At 47.7% G+C, this 12099-nt stretch overlaps 1 protein-coding gene across 8 annotated transcripts in view; it reads left to right on the top strand.

Moving 5' to 3' along the window:
* The first annotated feature begins 2697 nt into the window (after positions 1-2697).
* The window catches only part of mcf2la (mcf.2 cell line derived transforming sequence-like a), a 28909-nt gene continuing 19507 nt past the window's right edge, over positions 2698-12099 (top strand). Inside the window, exon 1 of one of the 8 annotated variants that reach the window (XM_029167692.3) lies at positions 2698-2880. In XM_029167692.3, the coding sequence (XP_029023525.1) occupies positions 2817-2880 (64 nt within the window). In that variant the 5' untranslated portion in view covers positions 2698-2816. Of the gene's footprint in view, positions 2881-3819; positions 4011-4790; positions 4880-5941; positions 6084-9215; positions 9444-12099 lie in introns of those variants that run through there. The other 7 variants (XM_055506966.1, XM_029167702.3, XM_029167656.3 and 4 more) reach the window with 7 other exon arrangements.

Consider the following 12099-nt stretch of genomic DNA (forward strand, 5'->3'; position numbering starts at 1 on the left):
GAGACGACAGACCCTTCATAATAGTTGATCTGGAGCCCAATACTTTGGAAAAACATTCCGTATTTATTTAAGTGGACAAACAAGTACTTATATTTATATAGATGTATCTGCTCTGGCCCATAATCTCCCGGACATCTCCTGGTTCACGACACACACAATCATAGTGTATATTCCCACCCACAGTCTCTCCTTCCTCCAGGTGCCTCACATTCTGATGTTTTATTGAACCCCTGCCGCTATGAGACTGCATCAGATCAGATCAGTGCTTCTGAAAGTTAAAGTCAATCATAATGGTCACGTATGTGAAGAGCTGCAGCTTCAGTCTAGTGGACCGGCGGCAAAAGTAGGTCAGCTGATGGGCAGCTTCCTCTGCTCCAGACAGCTGTCACAGATATGAAACCAGAGCCAGTCAGTGGAGGAGCAGCTCATGTTTTACAGGAACTACTGTAGTAAAATCTCATTAAACTATGACCAGTCATCTAAATATATTTTATTTATTAGGAATATTAATCTAGGTGTAACATTGAGCTTCATAAACCTCATTTGACTCATGATTCTCAGTCATCCAGGGGAGGCTGCAAATGAGCTGACGGAGAAATGATCGGAGGATTTGCTGCTCTCCATAGCTCCATAGACTCCAGGGCAACAATATGTTTTACTGAGATGCGCTTCACGTCATTCACAATGACTGTTACAAACCATATGTGCTGATGCTGTCGTGGTGACAGCAATCAGATGAGAATTGGCAATAGTCAGTAGGAGAGAGCTGCCGTTGGCCTCTAGAGGGCGCACATCACTCATTCTTTTTATTTATCATTGAACATTCAACTGCTTGTGCTTTTCCACCCCACAATGTCCCAGATATTTTTGTTGTGGATTTAAAAAGTGAAGTAAAACTCAGTCACCAGAAAAATAACTGCCAAACTCTGAATAAAATAATGCTCAACAAAAGTATCACAAATGCACGTGGAGTCAAAACAAGCGAACACCCACTCATTTTGGGGGTCTGTGTAGACAGGTGAGCGTCCCTTTCATTGTGACCAGGGCCATGAAGATGGAACCTGATGAATACGGAGTCTTTCAGGCAGGAAACTGCCTCGGTGAGGTTAATTACCGGTAGGTGGGCGGAGGCGGAGCTGTTTCGTCTCTGGGGTGAACGGAGGTAACGCAGGTAAAAACGCTCACGCAAGTTAGTGTCAATTACAGTGTGCGCTCTAGTTAAACGTTTGCACAGTTAACGCTGGCCTCTGAAACACGCTGCAGTGAGAGCTAAACGAGAGCAATGAGCCCTCAGAGTTTATTTACAACCGTGGAGGGAACCATTCTAATGATCTATAATTACGGCGAATTCGGTTCATCGGTTAAATTTGCCCGTTTTATTCAATTAAAAGTACACACGTATTTAATGATAAGTCGATTTTAAAAAGAATTAAGATGGTTCATGACTCCCTGTGATCTGACGTCGGCCGATGTGTAATTTATTGTTTGACCAATCGGAATTAGCTTTGAATGAACGTAGAGAAAAATGATGTACTTTTGTATTTTTTTTACATCACCTTAGCTTTACTTCCCTAAAGCGCAGAAGAATATTGTGTTTTTCCAACTCCACATTCTTTTTGCAGTCTTGTCTGGTAGCTGGTGGGTAACGTCGCCCCACGTAAACCGCTATATTAGATTCACAGCCCACACATTTCTACCTTTTAATGTTCCCCTTTTATGTTGTCGCAGTCACGTGATCACGCATTTAGAGTTCAACAATGTTTACAATGCAAATGTTTCCTGTCGCAGTACTTTGTACTAAAAGTAATATTTATATATGTATTACATACTTCCACTTTCACTGGAGTACTGGGTTTGTGTACTTTAAACACCTCTCATCATGGTGTCTTAACATGGGTGTGTGTGGCTCTTTATTTGATCAGGACACTGGTATTTGCACAGTGGGGAAGTTGAAATCGACAGTGAGTTTGGGCACTTTCCTCACACAAGACGACAGAGCGCACTTGGAATCTGTTGACTTCTTCATCCCCATGTGCTGTGGACCCCCCCTCGGTGTGTTCCTGTACATGTGTCTGTTAGAAGTGTCACATTGTGTGCGTGTGTGAGGAACTTGGTCTTTATTTAGCCCGGCATATTAACCACGTCACAAGATCCGGGTCCGTATGACCAAGGGCATGCGGCGCTATTGTCAAAGCGATGAAAGGGAGCACTGTCCGCGTGTGGACGCCGCTCGCTGGAAATGTGACGAAGTTGGTTTGATTGTCGTCCAAGGAATCATCAGACGTGTCATTAGACCAGATCAGGTTCTCATCCACATCCTCATTATATGCGACCAAACGGCTCAAATGACTCCATGTGGATCAGATTTTGATTTTGCATTTGACTGACAGTAATAATACACACATTTGACAACTGATAACACAATGTGATCATTTTGTCATGTTTTTTAAACTTCTGGCTTACTTTAAGCTCGCACTCCCAAATAATCAGCTGCTACGGAGATAAACACAACAGATAAAACAATCATGTTGTTAACACTCGAGGTTCGGAGTGGAGTCACAGATGTTGTTGTGTTACACAACTGTGAAACGCACTGTCCTGTGTGTGTTGGTCTTCCTCCCTCCCTCTCTCACACACTGCTGACCAAATAAATGACCTGTGCATCGGTTTGTTTCTGTTCTCATTATTGCCGCTGAGGTCCTGCAGCCCAGTCGTTCCGGCTTCACCACCGCAGAGCGAGCGAGCGACCTTTTAAATGTGCAGCGTGCGTGTTCTCCCAGGAGCCGAGGAGAGTCTGCTGAGCGTCTGCGGGAAGGATGGGAGAAGAGCAGTCGGCAGTCGACCTGGAGCAGACGCCGGAGGGGCCGCCTGCTAACAGCGGTAGGGGGTCCTGCGCCGTCTGTCTGCTGGTTTAACACCAGCATGTGTTCGTGAGCTGCTATTTACAGCCATCTTTTGTCAGGCTGCTTCATCCGTCTGTGTCATATGCATAGAATAGTTTGTTTTAATGTGAAGGAGTGATGAGATGCTTTATTTGAAAGTTACACACAGACGCCAAATAGATCGCAAAATGTCCCGGAAGCGCCATAAACGAGCAGACGACCACAGGCAATTTTAAAAAGAGCCACGTGATGAGGAAAATCATAACGATAAACAAACGTGGGGCGATAAAGAGATGAAGGAGTAAAATGTTGCAAAAAGCAACACTAGAGCTTTGTGTGTCACTTTGTGCCTTCAGGTTGAAATGTAATAGTTTTACTTTCTATTGAAGCACAAAGCTGGAAGAAAGGGCTGAATAATTCAGCCTATTCATAGAACGCTCAGTTTGTCCGTTTCAGGGAAGGAGGCCACACATTTTCACTTGTCACGATAAATCTAATAACGCAGAATTCCAGATAACTGGAGGTGCGTGACGACTTCAGCGCGCCTCCATTTCAAGTTTGATGAGGGAGCGTCCCAGCGATTGTGTGATGATAAAGCAGATGACATTAGGATTCTCCAGGTCCATGTGTGGCACCACTGTAATTAGATTTAGCGTCTCATTGCCGGTGCTCCGATGGGAAGCTCCTCAGCTGGGCTGCATATTTTATAATAATTAATAAACAAACAGGATGCATCAGATTTCTTGTATTCGATCATCAGTCAGTCTTTGGTTTTTATAAGCTGCTGCTTTCTGGCCCTGACCTATAATGACTTTGAAGAACAGTTAGCTTGTGTCACAGCCCACCCTCCACCCTCTCTTCCTGTGATAAGCACAGAGCAGACATGAAGCGAGATAAACCGTTCACCAGAGCAAACGCAGGAGCCTCATCATCCGAGGCAGCGGCGGCGCCGAGCGGATCCCCCGCGACCGAGCTCGGCCCCCGACGCCACTATGTCCCTTCTGGAGTCAATCCACGAGAGCCGCGAGCTGCTGAATCACCTGCTCCGCGGTGTGTTGGTGTCTGTGGGTGCGCTGGTCCAACAGGCCCGCTGCAGCAGCAGCAGCAGCAGCAGCAGCTGGAGAAGAGGTTAGTGGATGGGAAGGACGTGTCGGGGTCCGGTTGCTGTGTGTGATTTGCATCAGTGTCACGGGACGACCGGCAGGATTTCCCATCGCCACAGGGAGATTCCTGCTGTTTTGGTTCTGTGCTGATGTCTGCAGAAGTTTAGGTCGACTTGGATCCGGACCCGTTTGGCCTCAAACGGAGGTGCGTTAGCAGAGCTTGAATCAGGTTTCGTGTCTTTTACAGGATTTAAACAACAACACCAACAGTGATTTAATTTCAGTTCCCCTTTTTACTTCCTGTGATTCTAGTTTGAGCAGCATATTCATGTTCTAAGCTTCCCCATGAATTAGCTTCCCTCTCTGGTTAAATGAGTCCCTGCTTCTAGAAGACGAGTGGGTCACCATCAGGAGTTTGACGTCACGATTTTGTCATTGGGACGAATTCCGGGTGACGTCGGATGAGCTGAAAGCAACCTGCAGGTGACATCACCTGGAGGGTTGCAGTTGAGGAATGTTTAAAGGCAGTGTGAGCAAAGTGAAGATCACTGCAGGGATCCATTAATAACTAAACCCCAAATCTGGGTCATTTAATATACTGGCAAATGATCTCCTTTGTTCCGTTGTGTTCTTTGTTCATAGTGACCCTCAGTGCACTGTGCTTTGGGTTCCAGCTCTCTTTAAGCTCTAGTACCTTGACCCCGGTGACTGATTACATAACGTTAACCCCGTGAGTGGCTAATTGATAACTTGAACCACGTCTCTGTCACCGGACGGACGCAGAGCGCTCTCTCGCACCCGCGTCCCTGTTGAACATGTCCGCCAGCTGCTGCTGTGGCCGCGAACCAGCACGACGGCGCCGTCGCCACAAACACACCCAAACCAGGAGCCCGGGTGAGTGCCCTCTCCGACGCCTTACTCCAGTACAAGGAGGAAGCAGGTGGACGCTCAGGTCAGAGTCGGGTCACGTTTGGGCGGTTAAAGAAACACCATTATTGATGACCCCGCGTTCGGTGGAGCGACGCGGCCTGATCAATATTTGCGCACGTGCGAGTCTGTCACGCGGCACAAACCCGGACCCGTCAGCCCACGTGCACTGTGGACATTAGATGGCAGGTAGATTTGGACTCTCTGTGCAAACAAAGGAAATCCTCCGGGCCCGTGTGCATTAATCTGTCAAATGCAGCTGATTCATTTAAACCGGAACCAAGAGTTGATAGCCGCGGCTGCAGCCACGTCGCCCGTGTTATCTGCAGTGGTGCAAACAGGCCCACGGCTGCGTCGCTGGTCTGCACGGCAGCAGCACCGGGAGCAGCCAGAAGTAAAGTAAGTGGCGGTAATGCTATAAATACAGAGGGTAAATCTGTATTGAGGGAACCGTGCCGCTAATGAGGAGCATGTGCTTCAGTTTCAAAATAGTAGTTTTAATTTGAAAGGATTTTAAATCTGGCAATTTTATATCCTATATTTTAAGCTCATGCTCATAGACTCTCGTTCATTGGCCGCTTTGTTAGGTCCACCTGAGGGGTAGAGTTGGTTTGAACTGCACAGGTGTTCCTGATAAACTGGTCAGTGTGTGTGTGTGTGTGTGTGTGTGTGGCTTCTGCAGAAGTGCATGGGATTATTTACATGCCGACGGCGGCTTGTTTTCTAGAAGCGTGGTCAGATCAGTGGAATCCGCTGTCATCACCGTAGAGGCTTATCCTCCGTCAGGCAGGTGTAGGTACACAGATTTCTACAGCGAGGGGGAGGAGCTGAGGAGAAGTGGCGTAATCACTCCAGAAACTTTGACAGGTGTGTGTGTGTGCGTGTGCGTGTGCGTGTGTGTGTGTGTGTGTGTGTGTGTGTGTGTGTGCGTGTGTGTGTGTGTGCGTGTGTGTGTGTGAAGGCAGAGACAGACAGGGCGGGTTTGTAAATAGAGATGCAGAGAGCAGGATGAGACGAGCAGCAGGCTCCTCTTGAGCGGTGGAGATGGAGGTGGTGAGGGGAGTGGAGGAGACGGAGGACATGCAGGAGCCTGGAGGCGGCAGGTTCGTGTGCATCTCCCTGGGGGAGATGGAGAGCTACTACAGATACAGCAGGTGCTGCCAGCGGCTGGGTGAGTCTCCAGGGTGTGTCGTGTCGTGTCGCGTCGGGTCCGTGAGCGCGGTGAAATTGATGGCAGCTCCTTTGCTGCTTCGGTGCATTTGTATTTGGGAGCGCTTGTTTGCCTCCTCTGCCCGTTTGACGGGGCCTCATGCTGATCACAAGCATTTTGGCTGCGTGCGGGACGATCACATGCTTGTTTTGCACAGGGTTTGAAACAACCCGGTCCTCATCAAGCTGTGGCCGTGTGAACCCAGACATGTTCAGTGAATCAAATGGTTGAAGCTGCTGTTTGACTTGATTTTATGCTTCTTACACTATAAATGCAGGTGTCAAAGTTGCTGCATGAGGCCAAAGGGCATCTGGGAACGCAGCAATACAGTTTTCCACTACATCCTTGTTTACTCAAGGTGTTTCTGTAAGGTGATCTGTGTGTGTGTGTGTGTGTGTGTGTGTGTGTGTGTGTGTGTGTGTGTGTGTGTGTGTGTGTGTGTGTGTGTGTGTGTGTGTGTGTGTGTGTGTGTGTGTGTGTGTGTGTGTGTGTGTGTGTGTGTGTGTGTGTGTGTGTGTGTCAACGCGAAGCCGCTGGGTGTTTGTGCAGCGCTCATCATGTGTCTGCGCAGCCTTCGCTTACGTCTTCACACCTGTCACAGATTATTTAGCTTCGTACCCGTGGGCTTTGGTCTGTATTTAGACGCTGGAGGAGTATTTTTAGCGCCGTGTGCCGCGTTTTTCTTCCATTTTGCTGTTTCTTCATGACTGGGAATCAGCCTGGACTGTGATGGTCAGCAGTCATCTGTGGAACTTCCCCCGCTGTTTTCCTGAGTGCTGATCCAACGTGACCGATGATAGTCTTCCCCCTCTGTGGCAAAACATCCTCTTTCATTATTAATCTCATGATTTCCCTTCATTTAAACCATAATTCCAGGAATATTCGTCTTTCTCCTTCTAAGAAAAGATTTTTTTTGTCCATTGTTCCTATTGCTGGTCACAAATATTTGCGGGTTTAACTTTAATCTATAGTTTTAGTCAGAAAAGTGTAAAATTTATCAGTGAGTGACTTCAGAATCCAGCTGCAAATTCATTACAGGGACATCCATTTAATAAGCACTTCTGTAAATGTTTCAGTCCCTCGGCACAGGGATCTAAAAGATAAAGGAAAGCTGCATGAAACAAAGTTAACAAGATACAAAAATAGCAGCAAAAGGCTTAAAGTGCCGAATAGAGTCGGAGCGAATGAGCAGCTCGCGGTGATGTGGAGCAACATTATAAAGACTTGCTTGCAGCGCGGGACGGGTCGATGCAAAGCAAACAGTGAGTCATTGAAGCTGTCGACAGCCACTGGTTATAGTTATTGTAGTGTTGTGTCTCTAGTGTTGCTAAGTGCTGTTAGCGCCGCCTCGTAACTGGTTAACTGTAAATGACTAATATTTAAAAGTGAGTTTTCTCATCCAGTCAAGTTTTTATACAATAGGAATCTGATCAATGTGTCTCTAATGCAGGCTTTAAGCCATGATGTCATCAGAGCATCCTGCCTGTACTGAATGTGTTGTAGTGGATTATAAAAGGAATCTAGGTTTTTTTTTTTTTTAGTTTTTTTTTTATCTAAACTTGTTCTGTTGACACTTTTTTTGGTTGTTCTCTATTTTATCACCTGCTGCTTCTTTCATCTTGAGCCACTTCTCAACTCGTGCCTTCCTGTTTATTCTGCAGGAGGCCGGTAGCGTTTCCGTCCCGGGGGCTGGAGGCCTCTGCAGGGCCGTGTCTTGTATAAATAATCCAGCTGTGGTCTGCTCCACATCCCTCGTACGAGCACAAACCCGTCTGCTCTGCATCCTATCGAACACATGATGCGTCTCAGAGGAGATGCATGGAGGCGCGTTCATGCCACTGCTGCGGTGGAGACGTTTGGGGTGAATTGGGGTGAAGCGAGTCGCCCTCTGAGCTTTTGAAGGATAAATCCCCAGAGACGGGAAGTGTCCCATTATGAAGCCTCTGCCTTTTCCTGTGCCACGGCCAACGTGCTGTATCGTCTGCATCTGGTGTGTGTGTGTGTGTGTGTGTGTGTGTGTGTGTGTGTGTGTGTGTGTGTGTGTGTGTGTGTGTGTGTGTGTGTGTGTGTGTGTGTGTGTGTGTGTGTGTGTGTGTAGAACTGGAATGAGGACTATTTGTAAGGAAGCAATAATCTCAGATTTGACTGATGAATTATCTTTCAGCCTTAATCTGACAGCAGCATTGTCCTTCATCTCCTTGGGCCTAATCTCAGGTTCTTTTTACCTCCCCCCTCAGTCGTTGCATGTGAGCATTATTCCCTTTCTTTCTTTTTGAATATAGTTCTTCCCAGTTTCTTCTTCAGTTCAGTTTTGCTCTTTCTTACTGGCTCCGTGATCCGTTTCCTCCTCACTGTGGTGTAAACCTGCTCTGTGCTGCCTGCGCGTGGTCATTTCTGCCGTTGGTCGGGTTCAGGGATGTGAGGGGCTGCCGTGTTTCTGCTTGATGTCCCTGAGGGCTAGCAGCAGAAGGGCAGGGGAAAAACGCTGGGTTCCTCAGCGGGGCAGCGCTGGGTGAATCAGCTGCTAGAGGGCTTTTCACATCTTCACCAGGCCGACGTGTTCCCTCTGCTGGCTGTGGCACGCTGGATCCCCCTGCTGTCATGATTGGCATCCTGTTTGCGTCTGTGTGAGGGAGGCTGTATAAAACGGCTCCTTTGTTTCCCCTAATGCACTGTTTATGTTAACCGATGTCCATTATTTTGAAATGCGCTAAGGTCAATGAAATATTTAAAAATGTAAACATGGGCTTTAGGAAACTCAGAGGAAAAAAACATTAAAACTAATTTCAGTGAATACTTTTTTTTCCCCAGCATTTTATTGGACAAGTCGTAATATTAAAGCAGTGATTGGGTTAAACGTTCAGTCAGCTCAGCTGCTCTGTCTGTGTTTTGTTCAGGACTTCCATCTTCTGTCAGGTCCCGTTTTGCTTTGTGCGCGAGACATGTGTAAAATGTGAAGCTGGAGGCGGGTCTGTGTGAGACTCCTCCTCGGTGGCTGGTGGGGAGGTGTGTGTGTGCGTGTGTGGGTGTGTGTGTGTGAGCTGCACTGTGCTGTGACAGCTCAGCCTGCTACTAAGCGGCTGAAGCCCTCGGCGGCGGCAGGATGGACGGCCTGAACTTCCACCGCGGTGTTCTCTGACAGAACGTGTGCGTCTGTGTGAACATGCTGTAACTGTGTGTGTGTGTGTGTGTGTGTGTGTGTGTGTGAGTACATGTGTGACTGGGGACATACATGTACTCGCAGCTCCATGGCTTTGAACCGTGTGTCTCAACTCTGCCACGATATCACCAGGCTGTGGCTGCAGCTGAAGATGATGACAGGTACTGTGTGTGTGTATGCGTGTGTGTGCATGTGCATGCGTGTGTGTGTGTGTGTGCGTGCGTGCGTTTGCCCATGCAGCATTTCCATTATTATTACTTGCTCTGTGTTTTCACAGTAGCCAGACAGACACCAGGTGCTTAATGGGTTTTTGCCTGTCCACTTTGTTTCCATGCTGCTGTTTCCTCCAAAGGTGCAGAACAAATGGAACAAAACATGTTTTTCTAAATGTTAAGTTACTAGTTTGTTCAAACAAACCCACCAGAGCAAAGTGTCTGTTCGGTGTTCGTTGTTTCCTTCTTATGGTATAAATGTAAACCGGTAACATTGTACTCAGATAATTTATTTAAAGGGTGACTTTTTTTCCCCTGTGGAACAAGTTCATTTACTTTGTATGCTGAAGTTACACAAACCAGTCTCTTCTTCTAGCTACAGTATAAAAGCTTCTGGTCAAGTGAGCCACATTACGACTGCAAAGAAATATTGCTACAAGCAAAAGTAATATCAAAAATATCAAAAACTAAAAATACCTGTTTTGCACACTGTAGATTTACTGTGTGTTGTTAAAGCAATTGAGTCACCAACCTTTTATGTTCATAGTCAGGACAGACATGCAGACAAACACACTGAAGTCATCGCTACATAGTTAACGTCTACTGTTAGAAGCACATACAATATATATACATGATCTATAGCAATAAGGATGAATGCTCTGAATGAGCGACAGTGACCTGATGTTTGTCGCCCCATTGATTTTGTCTCATGGCACAAAGATGCTTTCCCTGCTGGAGGCATCAGCATCCATCACACGTCTCCATATTCCAGTCTAACGTGGTCCTGAGGCAGCGACTGTGCGTTGAGGCTCAGCATGTGAATCACACTCGTCCCTTTAAACCCATTGGGTTTCCTCTTATTCGTTGGAGCAACGTTTGGGACAAAACCCTTTTGAGCGTTTGAATGTCAACATCTCCTCCTCCCCCCTCGATCTTCACTGGCAGTTTTGTGTGTGTTTGTCCGTCCAGCTTCGTCTCATTCAGTCTCTATCTCTGTTTGCTCCGCCGTGCAGTTCTGGTGAACCTGTGCATAATAATAATCCATAGAGATATTAATTTTCTATTTTTTTATTTTTATGGAGCGTTCTTGTGTTTGTTCAGAGCCGCGTGTTGCTGTGTAAAGGCTGCCGGCGTGTTTGCTCCGCTGCCAGATGGACTGCAGTTTGCTTAAAGTGCCCAGATGATCACAAGCGCTCGAGAGCTGAGGCATCAGCCTTTCTGAGCAGTGCCAGGTTAGGATTAGAAGGTGAAAAGTCCCAGTTAACCGTGTGTGTGTGTGGGGGGGGGGGTTAAATAGTTTCTTTGCCTTCATAATCACTCACTAGGTTTGTTGCCAATTTTATTTTGAAGAGGCCAATTTACAGGAAGTAGCTGGTGACTGGTGCAACAGGAGAGCATAGTCAATAAACAGTAAAAGGCTAAATTAGATAAAATGCCTGAGGGTTGGGTCGGCAGAAACGCACCACAAGTCAAACAGATCATAAAGACCCACATCTGCATTTTGTGTGTAATGTTTAGAGTATGTCTCTTACTTGGTGTTGGACTTCTTTGCGCACGCAGCTGCTTGTGAATGAGGTTACGATGCAGCCAGCTCACGACCAGCTTGCACCCGAGCCCGAATCATCCTGAAACCTTGTATTCGCTGGCCTGAGGCAGGCTGCATTCGCATGCGCCTTCGTCGCGCTCCGTTTCTGAAGGCCGGACCGCTGCCTGCTGACCCTGACTGCAGCTCGTGCCTGAGTTAGGGTGAAACGTTCAAGCTGAGCGACTTATAAATCTGGTGCAAATGAGACTTCACGTCTCGCTTCCAGCGCATGAGCTCATCGCCAGCTTCTTCCTCCAGCTGCTGGTTTGTTTGGAGGGCGAGTAAAAACACGGTCCTGCTGGATTCTTCACTAACTGGCCTCCTCCTCCTCCTCGCTGTGTCATTTAACCCCCTCTGCGATGTTTCGTCTCCCTTTTCGCGCTCCCCTTTGTTCTGGTAGTAAGTGGTGGCTGTGGGCAGGGGCGGCTAAAACGGCAGCAGCTGTATCCTGAGTTTTACTGTCCGCTGAGCGTTTCCAGTCTGTACTTATCCTCTGATGGCGCAGAGCAAAGGCAGCAGGACCTGGGTTTTAAGCAGCATGATTACATGCTCCGCAGTCGGGTTTGCTCGCAACACAGATCAGCAGCTCGGGGTCAGAGGTCAGGAGTCTGTCCCAGCCCCAAAATTAAAAGCCGTGACCTTCTGGCTCAACATGACAATGAATTGAGCTGACTCTGTTTTATTTCGGGCGTTGCATTATCCGTTCACTGCCCTGATGCTTCAGATGCAGGAGCTGCTGTGCTGCGTGATGGGCTGACTTCAGCGCGGCCGCTAGCGTGTCTGCGTGTTGTGACGGCGCCGCAGACTGCCGGCACACAGTGGCGCGTTGTTCCGCTGCGCCGATGATGCCACCGTGTATTCAGTGGAGCGGGGCTCGCTGCCAACCAGAGTCCGGCCCGGAGCCTTTGTTGGCCTCTCGCTGTACGCGAGTGTAGCTGATGTTGCAGAGATTATTAAGGGAAGTTGTGCGTATTGATAATCTGTCCCCCGACGGCTGCAGCCTGACAGGAACCCAGGAGG

This window comes from Betta splendens, chromosome 2 (genome assembly GCF_900634795.4).
Source record: "Betta splendens chromosome 2, fBetSpl5.4, whole genome shotgun sequence".
Classification (NCBI taxonomy): Eukaryota; Metazoa; Chordata; class Actinopteri; order Anabantiformes; family Osphronemidae; genus Betta; species Betta splendens.